Source organism: Salvelinus alpinus, chromosome 18 (genome assembly GCF_045679555.1).
Source record: "Salvelinus alpinus chromosome 18, SLU_Salpinus.1, whole genome shotgun sequence".
In the NCBI taxonomy this organism is placed as follows: domain Eukaryota; kingdom Metazoa; phylum Chordata; class Actinopteri; order Salmoniformes; family Salmonidae; genus Salvelinus; species Salvelinus alpinus.
The window spans coordinates 22,981,381-22,998,108 of record NC_092103.1 but is presented as its reverse complement, the minus strand read 5'-3'; the positions used below and the strand labels follow the sequence as shown (position 1 = coordinate 22,998,108).

Sequence of the window (16,728 nt, the reverse complement as noted above, 5' to 3'; positions counted from 1 at the left end):
AAGTATACCAGTGACTGAGCCTACGAGTGACTAGAGAAGGCCAGCCAACCCTGGTGCAGTGGTGCGTAAGGGTTTTGCAGTTTAAAATAAATGTCAAAGTGCCATGCTAAAGGGTTTCAAATGATCTCAAACACTGAGTGGAAGCATTCATATATAAAATATCCCCATAGTCTAGTAAAGGCATAAATGTAGCTGATACTAGTCTTCTTCTGGCTTAAAAAACCCCAGGCCTTATTCCTAAAATAAAATCCCAATTTCAGCTTAAATTTTTTTGTAAGTTGTTGAATATGCAATTTAAAAGAGAGGCCGTCATCAATTAAAATTCCAAGATATTTATATGAGGTTACAACCTCAATCTCCTTGCCCTGACAGGTAGTAATAGGTGAAAGGTTCAGAGGTCTATTTCTTGCTTTTGAAAACACCATTAGTTTAGTTTTGTCAGTATTGAGGATAAGCTTCAATTGACTCAAGGTATGTTGAACAGTATAAAAAGCAGTTTGCAAGTTCTGGAAAGGTTTTGTAAGAGACGAGGCACAACAGTAAATAACAGTATCATCAGAATAAAAATGAAGTTCTGCCTTTTCAAATCAAATCAAATCAAATTTTATTTGTCACATACACATGGTTAGCAGATGTTAATGTGAGTGTAGCGAAATGCTTGTGCTTCTAGTTCCGACAATGCAGTAATAACCAACGAATAATCTAACCTAACAACTACCTTATACACAAGTGTAAAGGGATGAAGAACATGTACATAAAAATATATGAATGAGTAATGGTACAGAACGGCATAGGCAAGATGCAGTAGATGGTATCGGGTACAGTATATACATATGAGATGAGTAATGTAGGGTATGTAAACATATAAAAGTGGCATTGTTTAAAGTGGCTAGTCATACATTTTTTACATCAATTTTTCCATTATTAAAGTGGCTGGAGTTGAGTCAGTATGTTGGCAGCAGCCACTCAATGTTAGTGGTGGCTGTTTAACAGTCTGATGGCCTTGAGATAGAAGCTGTTTTTCAGTCTCTCGGTCCCTGCTTTGATGCACCTGTACTGACCTCGCCTTCTGGATGATAGCGGGGTGAACAGGCAGTGGCTCGGGTGGTTGTTGTCGGCTTCAGTGAAGGAGAGTCCGCAGGTTTTGGTAGCGGGCCGTGTCAGTGGCACTGTATTGTCCTCAAAGCGAGCAAAGAAGTTGTTTAGTCTGTCTGGAAGCAAGACATCCTGGTCTGCGACGGGGCTGATTTTCTTTTTGTAATCCGTGATTGACTGTTGACCCAGCCACATACCTCTTGTGTCTGAGCCGTTGAAAAGCAACTCTACTTTGTCTGTGTACTGATGCTTAGCTTGTTTGATTGCCTTGCGGAGGGAATAGCTACACTGTTTGTATTCGGTCATGTTTCCGGTCACCTTGCCCTGATTAAAAGCAGTGGTTCGCACTTTCAGTTTTGCGCGACTGCTGCCATCAATCCACGGTTTCTGGTTTGGGAATGTTTTAATAGTTCCTGTGGGTACGACATCGCCGATGCATTTGCTAATAAACTCGCTCACCGAATCAGCGTATTCGTCAATGTTGTTGTTTGACGCAATGCGGAACATATCCCAGTCCACGTGATCGAAGCAATCTTGAAGCGTGGAATCAGATTGGTCGGACCAGCGTTGAACAGACCTGAGCGCGGGAGCTTCCTGTTTTAGTCTCTGTCTATAGGCAGGGAGCAACAAAATGGAGTCCTGGTCAGCTTTTCCGAAAGGAGGGTGGGGGAGGGCCTTATATGCGTCGCGGAAGATAGAATAACAATGATCCAGGGTTTTGCCAGCCCTGGTAGCACAATCGATATGATGATTGAATTTAGGGAGTCTTGTTTTCAGATTAGCCTTGTTAAAGCCTTGCTATTAGCCTTGCTATTTCAGTCATGTTCCTTATGAGGAATTTAGGAATTTAGTTCAGAATCTGAAATAACACCTAGGTTTTTTACCTGGTGTTTTATCTTTATTGCCCGTGAAATCAAATGTGTGGCTAGATTCTCTCTCTGTGCTTTGGCTTCAACAATATGTACCTCAGTCTTGTCTTGATTTTGCTGGAGAAAGTTGTGAGCCATCCAAGTATTTAAATAACTAATACGGTTTAACCCTTTCATGCGTGAGTTCCAAACATCTCTAACGGTCGCCCCATTGTGAGTTTTTTGTTTTATGCACGTGATGTTAGAATGTTCTCTCCATTCCTGGATGTGATTTTTACGTAACAGTACATTTAATCTGCGCTGCCCTCACTGACTCACTCTATTATGTCCCATAAACATCACAAATGGTCCTTTTGTTCGATTAATTCCATCGATATATATCCAAAATGTCCATTTATTTGGCGCGTTTGTTCCAGAAAAACACCGGTTCCAACTTGCACAACGTGACTACAAAATATCTCAAAAGTTACCTGTAAGCTTTGTCCAAACATTTCAAACTACTTTTGTATTACAACTTTAGGTATTTTTCAACGTAAATAATTGATAAAATTGAAGACGGGATGATCTGTGTTCAATACCGGAGGAAAACAATGTGTAGCATGCTTTCTGGTCATGCACCTAACAAACAGTACACTTCACTGGAGCCTCATTCTGAACGGGGCTAAATCCTCATTTCTCAAAGGAAAAACCTCAACCAATTTCTAAAGACTTGGAGGAACTGCAGGAAGGTCCCTTAGAAATCTGGATTCCCAATGAAAACCCATTGAAAAGAGAGTGACCTCAACAACAAAAAAATCTGAATGGTTTGTCCTCAGGGTTTTGCCTGCCAAATAAGTTCTGTTATACTCACAGACATGATTCAAACAGTTTTAGAAACTTCAGGGTGTTTTCTATCCAATACTAATAATAATATGCATATATTCACATCTGGGACTGAGTAGCAGGTAGTTTACTCTGGGCACGCTTTTCATCCAAACGTGAAAATGCTGCCCCCTATCCTAGAGAAGTTAATTAAATAGTTCCTAAACCAATTTAGAACTGAACCGGAGAGGCCAACCCACCTCTCTACTCTGTCCAGAAGGACATCATGGTCAACAGTGTTGAATGCAGCACTTAAATCCAAGAGTACATGGACAGAGAACTGTTTGGCATCTGTGTTGTTTCAAAAATAATTTACAAGTTTAACTAAGACTGTCTCTGTGCTGTGGTGGGCACGAAAACTAGATTGGATTTTTTTCAAAAATAGAGTTGACACTTAAAAAATCATTTAGCTGTTTGAACACCAATTTCTCCAGAATTTTGCTTAAGAATGGAAGGTTGGAGATTTCCGAGAAATTGCCAAGAGCTGAAGAATCTAGATTACTTTTATTCAGAAGGGGTTTCACCACAGCAGTTTTTAGTGCAGTGAGAAATTGCCTGGGAACAGGGAATGATTAACAGCTTGCACTTTTTCAGATATTCATTCAAAAACTGTTTTGAAGACGGTGGTGGGGATAGGATCAAGAAGGCAGGTAGAAGGCTTAAGTTCTGATATCACTTTCCTGAGCATGTCTGTGTCAATTAGGTAAAACAAGTACATAATGCCTTTGCGTGGTAGGCTAGTGCACATATCATCAAACTTCTCATCAGCTCTTGCTTGATTCAGTCAAGCAATGTTGGTTATCACTGAAATATGCCGCAAACTCATCACATTTACAGTTGAAGTCGGAAGTCGGAAGTTTACATACACCTTAGCCAAATACATTTAAACTCAGCTTTTCACAATTCCTGACATTTAATCAGTCCCTCCTGCAGAAAAGCACCCCCACGACATGATGCTGCCACCCCCATGCTTCACGGTTGGGATGGTGTTCTTCGGCTTGCAAGCGTCCCCCTTTTTCCTCCAAACATAAAGATGGTCATTATGGCCAAACAGTTCTATTTTTGTTTCATCAGACCAGAGGAAATTTCTCCAAAAAGTACGATCTTTGTCACCATGTGCAGTTGCAAACCGTATGGTCGTTTTGTTCGATAAAGTCCTTCTTTATATCCCAAAAATGTCAGTTTATTTGTCGCGTTTGATTCAGAAATACACCTGTTCCAACTCGCCCAACATGCCTATAAAGGAATCTGAATAGTTACCTGTAAACTTCGTCCAAACAATTCAAACAACATTTCTAATCCAACCTCAGTTACCCTTATATGTAAATAATCGATAACATTTAAGACGGAATAAACTGTGTTCAATACCGGAGAAAAAGAACGAGGAGCGCGCCAAAAGACTAGAGTCCTTCTGAGGGATACTTCGAAAGAATACGAATACTTCTTCATTTTTCAAAAAACAAGCATGAAACAATTTCTAAAGACTGTTGACATCTAGTGGTAGCCATAGGAACTGCAATCTGGGTCGTAATTATTAGACTTTCCCACAGAAAAGCATTGAAAAGTCCAATGACCTCAACAACAACAAACATTCCTGGATGGATTGTCCTTGGTGTTTCACCTGCCAAATCAGTTCTGTTATACTCACAGACATTATTTTAACAGTTTTAGAAACTTTAGAGTGTTTTATACCATGCATATGCATATCCTAGGTTCTGGGCCTGAGTAACAGGCAGTTTACTTTGGGCACCTCAGTCATCCAAACTTCCGAATACTGCCCCCTAGCCTTAAAAAGTTAAGCAACACCCTCTGTGTTAGACACGTAACTCTTTATCCACATTATAGCAGGGGGTGTAAAGCCATAACACATACGTTGTTCCAGCAGCAGACTATGATCAATAATGTCAAAAGCTGCACTGAAGTCTAAGTCATCAGTAATTTGTGTAAGTGCTCTGCTTGTTGAGTGTTCTTCCCTATAATCATGCTGAAATTCTGTTGTAAATTTGTTTACTGTAAAATAGCATTGTATCTGGTAAAACAGAATTTTTCAGAAGTTTAGTAAGGGTTGGTAACAGGCTGATTGGTCGGCTATTTGAGCCAGTAAAGGGGGGTTTTACTATTCTTGGGTAGCGGAATTACTTTAGCTTTCCTCCAGGCTTGAGGGCTCATGCTCTCTTGTAGGCTTAAATTGAAGATGTGGCAAATAGGAGTGGCAAAATTGTCTGCTATTATCCTCAGTAATTTTCCATCTAGATTGTCAGACCCTGGTGACTTGTCATTGTTGACAACCAACAATCATTTTTTCCCCTCTTCACCACTAACTTTACGGAATTCAAAAGTACAATTATTGTCTTTCAAAATTTGGTCCAATATACTTGGATGTGTAGTGTCAGCGTTTGTTGCTGGAATGTCATCCCTAAGTTTGCTTATCTTGCCAATGAAAACGTCATTAAAGTAGTTGGCAATATCAGTGGGCTTTTTGATGAATGAGCCATCTGATTCAACAAATGAAGGAGCCGAGTTTGATTTATTTCCCAAAATTTCATATAAGGTGCCCCAAAGCTTTTTACTATCATTCCTTTATGTAATTTATATTTGTTTCCTAGTGTAGTTTCTTTTTCTTTTATTTAGTTTAGTCACATGATTTCTTAATTTTCAATATGTTTGCCAGTTGGGCTGCCAGACAGTTGGGCATGCCAGACTTATTTGCCATACCTTTTACCTCATCCCTCTCAACCAGACAATTTTTCAATTCCTCATCAATCCAAGGGGATTTAACAGTTTTTACAGTAATTTTCTTAATCGGTGCGTGCTTATTAGTAACTGGAATAAGTCGTTTCATAAATGAGTCAAGTGCAGCATCACAGACCAGCAAATATTCTTTACATCATCAACATATGAATCACAACAAAACTTATTGGATGACCTCTTATACACTATATTAGTCCCAGCCTTTGGAACTTTGGTTTTCTTAGATGTGGCTATTATATTGTGATCACTACATCCTATGGATTTGGATACTGCTTTAAAGCAAATATCTGCAGCGTTAGTAAAAATGTGATCATTTTGATGATTTAATTCCTGTGCTGTTTGTAACTACCCTGGTAGGTTGACTGACAACCGGATCCAAGTTGCAGGCACTGGTTACAGTTTGAAGTTTTTTCCTGAGTGGGCAGCTTGATGATAGCTTGTCAATATTTAAATCACCCAGAAAATGTACTTTTCTGTTGATATCACATACATTATCAAGCATTTCACACATATTATCCAGATACAGACTGTTAACACTTGGTGGTCTACAGCAGCTTCCCACAAGAATGGACTTTAGGTGAGGCAGATGAACCTGTAGCCATATTACTTCAACAGTATTTAACATTAGATCATCTCTAAGCTTCACAGGAATGTGGTTCTGAATATAGACCGCAACACCGCCTCTGTTGGCATTTCTGTCTTTTCGGTAGATGTTATAACCTTGTCACAGGATGTACCCGTGACAAGTTCTATTCAACGCTGGTTTGACACTCTGTGAAAAGGGTTCTACCTGGAACGAAACAGGTTCTACCAGGAACCTAAAAGGGTTCTTTGAAGGGTTCTATGGGGACAGCCGAAGAACCCTTTAAAGTTCTAGATAGCACCTTTTTTTCTAAGAGTGAACAATCATACTGGTAGAAGTAACATGTAGAGCTTCCTCTAGGTTGATCTTTGACCAACCACTGCATGTTTTGATGTGAATGTATGTTATGTGAGAGTTTGCCTGAAGGCAGCTTTAGAATCTGAGCCTTGTGCTGACTATGTCAGGCTGCTATCATTATCTGAGGCTCTCATGTGTTCCTCAGATAGCTCCACCTCCCCTGCAGCATTCAATCATGGTTCAATAACACTCAAACAGATTATGCTGTTGAGATCACCTCAAGTGTTCCCCTTAAGTAGCCTGTGAATTTATGTATTCATGTCAATTGACCTGTGTGTGTATGTGTGTGTTAACTGACCTGTGTGTGTACGTGTGTGTAAACTGACCTGTGTGTGTACGTGTGTGTTAACTGACCTGTGTGTGTATGTGTGTGTTAATTGACCTGTGTGTGTATGTGTGTGTTAATTGACCTGTGTGTGTGTATGTGTGTGTGTGTGTGTGTGTGTGTGTGTGTGTGTGTGTGTGTTAACTGACCTGTGTGTGTACGTGTGTGTTAACTGACCTGTGTGTGTATGTGTGTGTTAATTGACCTGTGTGTGTATGTGTGTGTGTGTGTGTGTGTGTGTGTGTGTGTGTGTGTGTGTGTGTGTGTGTGTGTGTGTGTGTGTGTGTGTGTGTGTGTGTGTGTGTGTGTGTGTGTGTGTGTGTGCGTGTGCGTGTGTGTGTGTGTGTGTTAACTGACCTGTGTGTGTGTGTGTTAACTGACCTGTTTGTGTATGTGTGTGTTAACTGACCTGTGTGTGTATGTGTGTGTTAATTGACCTGTGTGTGTTTGTGTGTGTTAACTAACCTGTGTGTGTGTGTATGTGTGTGTGTGTGTGTGTGTGTGTGTTAACTGACCTGTGTGTGTGTGTGTTAACTGACCTGTTTGTGTATGTGTGTGTTAACTGACCTGTGTGTGTGTGTGTGTGTTAACTGACCTGTGTGTTTATGTGTGTGTTAACTGACCTGTGTGTGTGTGTGTGTATGTGTGTGTTAACTGACCTGTGTGTGTGTATGCGTGTGTTAACTGACCTATGGGTGTGTATGTGTGTGTTAACTGACCTCTGTGTGTGTATGAGTGTGTTAACCTGCCTTTGTGGGTGTATTAACTGACCTGTGTGTGTGTATGTGTGTTAACTGACCTATGTGTGTGTGTGTGTGTGTGTATGCGTGTGTTAACTGACCTATGTGTGTGTATGTGTGTGTTAACTGACCTGTGTGTGTGTATGTGTGTGTTAACTGACCTGTGTGTGTGTATGTGTGTGTTAACTGACCTGTGTGTGTCTATGTGTTCCAGAGCCACAGTGAGGAAGGGCATGTCGTTCAGTACAGTGAGGCCCAGTGACTCAGCCGTATGGGACATCGCCCCGGAGCCTGGCAGAAGGGGCGTAAACACCATCTCTGTCGTGTGTCAGAGGAAGACCACCAATCCCAGGAAAAGGTGTGTAGCCCTTCATTTTCCTCAAATATCTTGAGTTTTGTAGGCTCTCTTAAATCTTAATAATGGCTTTCCTTTGTCATGTTCTTACTGGTATGAGAAGTGTGAGATTATTGATGTACAGCATTTGTCCGAAGAGAAAGTTAGAAGAAACAAACAGGTTGTTTCTTATAGCTTTCCAGATTCTCAGAATTCTCTTCGTTAAAATGTCAGGAAGAAGAACAGATTGCAATTCTAGGACTTGATCGAGGGAAAAAAACAAATTAATTTCATCAGTTGCCTTGTTGGTGTGGTCCCGGCAGCTGTGCAGACAGCCGTTTATTGTGTGGAGCAGATCTCTGTTACATTGTGATTAATCACTCTCCTTGTAAATAGACTGAAGTGACTATTCAGTACTTTTTGAACTGATAGATGTGGCACAGCTGCACTGATATTTGCTTAAGGCACTTATTTCCCTGGTTTCTATAAGATATGTTATACGTAAATTGGGCCCAGAGTTTTCCCTGGTCAGGTCATGTGATCAGGAACAACTGGGCCCTAGTTATAATCTCATGGAATATGGGCCAGTTTCCGGGACAGAGATCAAGCCTAGTCCTGGTCTAAAAAGCATTCCTCAATGGAGAAATAGACTGTAGCACTAATCTGTGTCCGGGAAACCTGCTCTATAACTACAAGGAATAACATACAGTAGATGACAATGTCAATCAGTTGTTTGTAAGGCTCTTTGAGATTATCATGATATCAGTAATAACGTTAGTAATCCTCCTGTCTATCGCAGTGGGGGAGGGATCAACTGTGTTGATATGAACAGTTTAGAATATTTCTCCACGATGTCACTGACAGGGTGGTGACAGGTAAACAACCTCTCCCTCAACATCAGCAAAACAAAGGAGCGTCCTTATCAACGGGGCCGCATTTGAGATGGTCAAAAACTTAAAGTTCCTCGGCATACACATCTGAGGAGGCGAAATGGTCAAACAACACCTCAAGATGCTGAAGAAATCTGGCCTGTCTTCGAGGGCCATCACAGTGTTCTACAGGAGCACCATCGAGAGCATAGTGTCAGGCTGCATCACAGCCTTGTACGGCAACTCCACCGCCAGTGACCGCAAGGCGCTAAGGAGGGTGGTACGCTCAGCCGAACGCACCATTGGATGCACACTGCCTGCCCACCATGACACCTACAACACCACATGTTGCAGGAAGGCCAAGACGATCATCAGGTACCCCAGCCACCCGAGCCATGGCCTGTTCTTCCCGTTTCCATCACTTAGACGCGGGCAGTATAGGAACATCATGGCAAAAACTTTAAGACTGGCCAAAAGCTTCTACCCCCAGACCATCAGGCTGCTGAATAGCCACCACTAGTCAGCACAGCGTCAATGATGTCAACATGGAAAATTATGTGGTGCTATCACAACACTTCCTGATCCAGATGTAAAAACACACCTCTGGCCAGCAACCTCCTAGCACATACCATCCCCCTCAGACAAACACACACACATACACACTCCAACCCGGCTCAGCGCGCCGCCTGTCCGGCCCACTTATCTGTAATCATCAGTAATCCTCAGTGCGTTATCCGGGCTTAACCGCTGGCTGGCACATTCCGGGCAAGATAAGGAACACAGATATTCCAAGTCCTGGCAGCGGTATTAACCAGTGAACAGGCCAGTGAACACCCAGCGGGGTAGACAGAAGTTACCCCCCTACCCACCCCAGCATTCTGAAACTGATGATAAGACCACAGATTTACAAGCTACGACCCCCAAAGCCCCCAGAGAGGGTTTCCAGGAAAAAGAGGGGGAATTACCACCTTTTTCTCCTCCATTCCTGTGCTGAAGTAATTGAGTGGAATCATGGTGAAAATGTCCCCCATAGAATCCTGTCCAATCTCTTTTATTGATGAATAAGTATATGTAGAGCAAAGCTATCTCGAGGTCTAAGCTGAAGAGGCTGACAAAAAGTTTGGGGAGGGGGATTGATCTGCGGGCCTGATCCGAGAATGAAAGAGAGATGGAGGAGAGATGGAGAAGAGATGGAGGAGACAAATGGACAGATGAGGAAGGAGGTAGATATTGAGGAGAGAAGATGAAGAGAGCAGGAGGGAGGGAAACAGTGAATAATACAACACAGTATCCTACTAGTATCCTACTGACAGCACCAAGGACAGCCACTAAGGACATCCACACATCTGTTGTCTAGCAACTGCTTGACCAAATAGTGCTCTGAACACCCATCCCCTCCCCCGCCACCAGTTGCCCATCTCTGTATTACATACACTATAAGCAAGGTTTAGGTCAGATTATGATCATTTTATAATAACACTGTGGGTTTGAATGTGCATGTTAGATATAAGAGGGTCTTGTTGTACTTGATTGCAGCATACATCTTGATGATTGCAGTATTCATGTCCATTCATGAGCTGTGACACATTGTATTGAATGCTACAGTGAATATCAGTAGGATGCAGAATGTGAATGTAACTGTATTTCTGGATTGACAGGGGTCTGTTGGAGGTCTTGCAGCTTGACTTTGAGTCCAAGGAGTTGACTGAGCAACCATTAGAGAGCCAGATGATCACATGGCGTTTGGAAACAGGACACATCAAGGATGTTGGCGTCATGAGGATCTATACCACCCAGAGAGACTACGTAGGCCTGACACCACTGGTCATGGTGAGGAGCATGTGTGCGTGCCTTTTATGTGTGTGCACGTGTGGCATTTTATTTGTATGCGTGCATGCACCTGTGTGCAGATGCACCTGGGTTTGTATGGCACAGCAGTAGTTGCATTAACAGTAACACCCCCACTTTATTCTCCCTGCAGCAAGTTGAATTACAGTCTTGCTGGATGTGCAATTAAGTACTGTGTGGGTCTACTGTAAATGTATGTCTATTGTACTCTCATCTGGTTTGATGTTTTATGGAGGAGACGTTGGCTATAAAATAACAATAAAATGTGTTTGTACATGATTGAGAGAGCCCTGGAGAGGGGGATGTCAGGGGGGTGTCGATGTGTTCATTGTTGTACAGCTGAGTGCCAGCTGTATTGGCCTCTAGCTTTGATAACATCAGGGCTGTTCTGGCCCAGGTCACACTCTCCTTCAATGTTAATGCAGTTGACGTTCATTGAGAATCAAACAGCCCCCATAGGGAGGAATGAAACATATTTATAACGAAGCCACAATGCTTTATACGATTTTTCCAAATGTACAAGTACAAGGTATAGATCTGGTTTGTCAGAAGATGGTATTACCACCTGTGTACTTGTGACAGGAATTAATCCCTTTTTCAAAACGGTGTTGGTACTACAAATCCCATAGGGATTGCTTCAGTACAGTAGGTCTGTACAATACAATACAACTTTATTGTACTGGTAGTCAGTTTTGGTGACTTTCTGAATTGCGGTCAGCAGCTGTTGTGCTGTGCTGCTGAGTTCAGAATGACTTACAGGCTGCCCTGCAACATCTGTCGAGAGCTGCAGTTAAATCTACATCAGCTGGGCCATACAGTCATCAGCCACTGTATCAACCCCCACGCCTCCTAGATTAGAACCAATATTATTAGAGAGTATCATGGCCAGAAAACACTTTAAAACCCATGTTCAAAGAGGGGTTATAGAGCTATAAGAGAGAACTTATCAGCCGTAGACCAACCTTGATTTGTCTATTTATGTTTAGGAGGTAAGCAGTTAAACATATGCACAGACTTAACTGTACAAGGAAGTGGGTGAGTGCGTGTTCATGTAATTGTAAGTTTGTGTGTGCGTTCATGCGAGTGTGTGTACATGTGCATGCCAATCTTTGTGTAAATGTGTGTGGGTGTGTATGTGTGTGTGTGTGTGTGTGTGTGTGTGTGTGTGTGTGTGTGTGTGTGTGTGTGTGTGTGTGTGTGCTTGCATGCTTACATGTGAATGCCCATTTTTGAATGTGAGTGTGTGGTTAAATGCCTGCCTCACACGGTCACTCTGTCCCATCTATCCCCTGTAGGACAGTGATGTGCTGAACACAGCTGTTCTGACTGGTAAGAAAGTGTCTGCCCCAGTCAGGACTCTGGCTGTGGAAGCTGACGGCACTGTCACCGATGTCACCAACTATACCAACTGCAGGTCCACTGACGAGAACGTGCTGAAGGTACAGCTTTGGAAGCCCTGTTTCAAAGTTCACTTTTTCTCTACAGGTGTAGGATCTTAATTTGATCACCTTGTTGCAGGAGAACTTTCCTGCAATGCAGGACAATTAAAACTTGTAGTGTATTTGAGGTTTAAAAAGGCTGCTGAAGTTTATAATTTCCACTTTGAAATTTCAGACTTGATTTTCCCTTACGAAAAATGTATCAACCCCTACAAAAATGTCCATGAATTATAATCCACATGATAATTAACATGTCCTGTTGCTGCAGGATTATTTTCCTCCTGCAGCAAACTGGCTCAAATTGAGATTCTATATCTACGTACATGTATGTTGCAAGAGAACAAGACGAACATCCTTATGACTATCATATTCAGAATCATTCAGAGACCATAATAAAAATCATACTTGCATGTGAAATGCATGTTATTAGAGCAGATCTTGTGGAGCCAAGGGCATGGGGACTTTACTCCAATAAGAGAGCGAGAGACAGAGAGATGAAAAGAGACAGCGAAGGGGCGAGACAGACAGAGACATACAGAGAGAGGGTGACAGAGAGAGAGAGACAGAGGGAAACAGAGAGAGAGAACATTCACCCAGCAAATTTTGAAAAAGATAGATAAAGAGCACGAGAGCAAGTGTGGAAATTGTATTATAGCCTAGCATTTTCCATTTTTTTAAATAATTTTTATTTTATTTCACCTTTATTTAACCAGGTAGGCTAGTTGAGTTCTCATTTGCAACTGCGACCTGGCCAAGATAACCTGGCCAAGATAAAGCATAGCAGTGTGAACAGACAACAACACAGAGTTACACATGGAGTAAACAATAAACAAGTCAATAACATGGTAGAAAAAAAGAGAATCTATATACAATGTGTGCAAAAGGCATGAGGAGGTAGGCAATAAATCGAATAATTACAATTTAGCAGATTAACACTGGAGTGATAAATCATCAGATGATCATGTGCAAGTAGAGATACTGGTGTGCAAAAGAGCAGAAAAGTAAATAAGTAAAAGCAGTATGGGGGGTGAGGTAGGTAAATTGGGTGGGCTATATACCGATGGACTATGTACAGCTGCAGCGATCGGTTAGCTGCTCGGATAGCAGATGTTTAAAGTTGTTGAGGGAGATAAAAGTCTCCAACTTCAGAGATTTTTGCAATTCGTTCCAGTCGCAGGCAGCAGAGAACTGGAAGGAAAGGCGTCCAAATGAGGTTTTGGCTTTAGGGATGATCAGTGAGATACACCTGCTGGAGCGCGTGCTACGGGTGGGTGTAGCCATCGTGACCAGTGAACTGAGATAAGGCGGCACTTTACCTAGCATAGCCTTGTAGATGACCTGGAGCCAGTGGGTCTGACGACGAACATGTAGCGAGGGCCAGCCGACTAGGGCATACAGGTCGCAGTGGTGTGTCGTATAAGGTGCTTTAGTAACAAAACGGATGGCACTGTGATAAACTGCATCCAGTTTGCTGAGTAGAGTATTGGAAGCTATTTTGTAGATGACATCGCCGAAGTCGAGGATCGGTAGGATAGTCAGTTTTACTAGGGTAAGTTTGGCGGCGTGAGTGAAGGAGGCTTTGTTGCGAAATAGAAAGCTGACTCTAGATTTGATTTTGGATTGGAGATGTTTGATATGAGTCTGGAAGGAGAGTTTGCAGTCTAGCCAGACACCTAGGTACTTATAGATGTCCACATATTCTAGGTCGGAACCGTCCAGGGTGGTGATGCTAGTCGGGCGTGCGGGTGCAGGCAGCGAACGGTTGAAAAGGATGCATTTGGTTTTACTAGCGTTTAAGAGCAGTTGGAGGCCACGGAAGGAGTGTTGTATGGCATTGAAGCTCGTTTGGAGGTTAGATAATACAGTGTCCAAGGAAGGGCCAGAAGTATACAGAATGGTGTCGTCTGCGTAGAGGTGGATCAGGGAATCGCCCGCAGCAAGAGCAACATCATTGATATATACAGAGAAAAGAGTCGGCCCGAGAATTGAACCATGTGGCACCCCTATAGAGACTGCCAGAGGACCGGACAACATGCCCTCCGATTTGACACACTGAACTCTGTCTGCAAAGTAGTTGGTGAACCAGGCAAGGCAGTCATTAGAAAAACCGAGGCTACTGAGTCTGCCGATAAGAATATGGTGATTGACAGAGTCGAAAGCCTTGGCCAGGTCGATGAAGACGGCTGCACAGTACTGTCTTTTATCGATGCCGGTTATGATATCGTTTAGTACCTTGAGCGTGGCTGAGGTGCACCCGTGACCGGCTCGGAAACCGGATTGCACAGCGGAGAAGGTACGGTGGGATTCGAGATGGTCAGTGATCTGTTTGTTGACTTGGCTTTCGAAGACCTTAGATAGGCAGGGCAGGATGGATATAGGTCTGTAACAGTTTGGGTCCAGGGTGTCTCCCCCTTTGAAGAGGGGGATGACCGCGGCAGCTTTCCAATCCTTGGGGATCTCAGATGATACGAAGGAGAGGTTGAACAGGCTGGTAATAGGGGGTGCGACAATGGCGGCAGACAGTTTCAGAAATAGGGGGTCCAGATTGTCAAGCCCAGCTGATTTGTATGGGTCCAGGTTTTCCAGCTCTTTCAGAACATCTGCTATCTGGATTTGGGTAAAGGAGAAGCTGGGGAGGCTTGGGCGAGTAGCAGCGGGGGGGGCGGGGCTGTTGGCCAAGGTTGGAGTCGCCAGGAGGAAGGCATGGCCAGCCATTGAGAAATGCTTGTTGAAGTTTTCGATTATCACTGATTTATCGGTGGTGACCGTGTTACCTAGCCTCAGTGCAGTGGGAAGCTGGGAGGAGGTGCTCTTGTTCTCCATGGACTTTACAGTATCCCAGAACTTTTTGGAGTTAGAGCTACAGGATGCAAATTTCTGCTTGAAAAAGCTGGCCTTTGCTTTCCTGACTGACTGCGTGTATTGGTTCCTGACTTCCCTGAACAGTTGCATATCGCGGGGGCTCTTCGATGCTATTGCAGTTCGCCACAGGATGTTTTTGTGCTGGTCGAGGGCAGTCAGGTCTGGAGTGAACCAAGGGCTATATCTGTTCTTAGTTCTGCATTTTTTGAACGGAGCATGCTTGTCTAATATGGTGAGGAAGTAACTTTTAAAGAATGACCAGGCATCCTCAACTGACGGGATGAGGTCAATATCCTTCCAGGGTACCCGGGCCAGATCGATTAGAAAGGCCTGCTCGCAGAAGTGTTTTAGGGAGCGTTTGACAGTGATGAGGGGTGGTCGTTTGACCGCGGACCCGTAGCGGATACAGGCAATGAGGCAGTGATCGCTGAGATCTTGATTGAAGACAGCAGAGGTGTATTTGGAGGGCAAGTTGGTCAGGATAATGTCTATTAGGGTGCCCATGTTTACGGATTTAGGGTTGTACCTGGTGGGTTCCTTGATGATTTGTGTGAGATTGAGGGCATCTAGCTTAGATTGTAGGACTGCCGGGGTGTTAAGCATATCCCAGTTTAGGTCACCTAACAGAACAAACTCTGAAGCTAGATGGGGAGCGATCAATTCACAGATGGTGTCCAGGGCACAGCTGGGAGCTGAGGGGGGTCGGTAGCAGGCGGCAACAGTGAGAGACTTATTTCTGGAGAGATACATTTTTAAAATTAGAAGTTCGATCTGTTTGGGCATAGACCTGGAAAGTATGACAGAACTTTGCAGGCTATCTCTGCAGTAGATTGCAACTCCTCCCCCTTTGGCAGTTCTATCTTGACGGAAAGTGTTATAGTTGGGTATGGAAATCTCCGAATTTTTGGTGGCCTTCCTTAGCCAGGATTCAGACACGGCAAGGACATCAGGGTTGGCAGAGTGTGCTAAAGCGGTGAGTAAGACAAACTTAGGGAGGAGGCTTCTGATGTTGACATGCATGAGGCCAAGGCTTTTTCGATCACAGAAGTCAACAAATGAGGGTGCCTGGGGACATGCAGGGCCTGGGTTTGCCTCCACATCACCCGAGGAACAGAGGAGTAGTAGGATGAGGGTGCGGCTAAAGGCTATCAAAACTGGTCGCCTAGAGCGTTGGGGACAAGGAATAAAAGGAGCAGATTTATGGCCGTGGTAGAATAGATTCTGGGCATAATGTGCAGACAGGGGTATGGTGGGGCACGGGTACAATGGAGGCAAGCCCAGGCACTGGGTGATGATAAGAGAGGTTGTATCTCTGGACATGCTGGTCTCAATGGGTGAGGTCACCGCATGTGTGGGAGGTGGGACAAAGGAGGTATCAGAGGTACGGAGAGTGGAACTACGGGGTCCATTGCAAACCAAAACAATGATAACTAGCCTGAACAACAGTATACAAGGCATATTGATATTTGAGAGAGACATACAGTAAGGCATAAAGTGATTGCAGGTCTTGATTGGGAGAGCTAGCTAAAACAACAGGTGAGATAACAGCAGCTAGTCAGCTAACACAGCAACAGCAGGTAAAAATGGCGACGACTAGGCAGAGAGGGTCGGATTGACTACACACAGAGCATGAGTTAAAACACAGAGCCGACAGATAAAACACAAATAAACAGAATGGAGTACCGTGAATTAATGGACAGTCCGGCAGGCATCAGCTATGTAGCCAAGTGATCATAGTGTCCAGGGGGCAGCCGTAGATGGAGCAGGGAAGCCGCCACTAAGCTAGCACGCGACG

The 16,728-nt window shown here is 43.5% G+C and overlaps 1 protein-coding gene across 1 annotated transcript in view; it reads left to right on the top strand.

The window, feature by feature from the left end:
* The window catches only part of LOC139543424 (transmembrane protein 132D-like), a 52,490-nt gene that overhangs the window by 29,811 nt on the left and 5,951 nt on the right, over positions 1-16,728 (top strand). The window contains exons 3-6 of the mRNA XM_071349531.1: positions 7,796-7,941; positions 10,390-10,412; positions 10,456-10,614; positions 11,928-12,071. Of these exons, the coding sequence (XP_071205632.1) occupies positions 7,796-7,941; positions 10,390-10,412; positions 10,456-10,614; positions 11,928-12,071 (472 nt within the window). The remainder of the gene's footprint in view (positions 1-7,795; positions 7,942-10,389; positions 10,413-10,455; positions 10,615-11,927; positions 12,072-16,728) is intronic.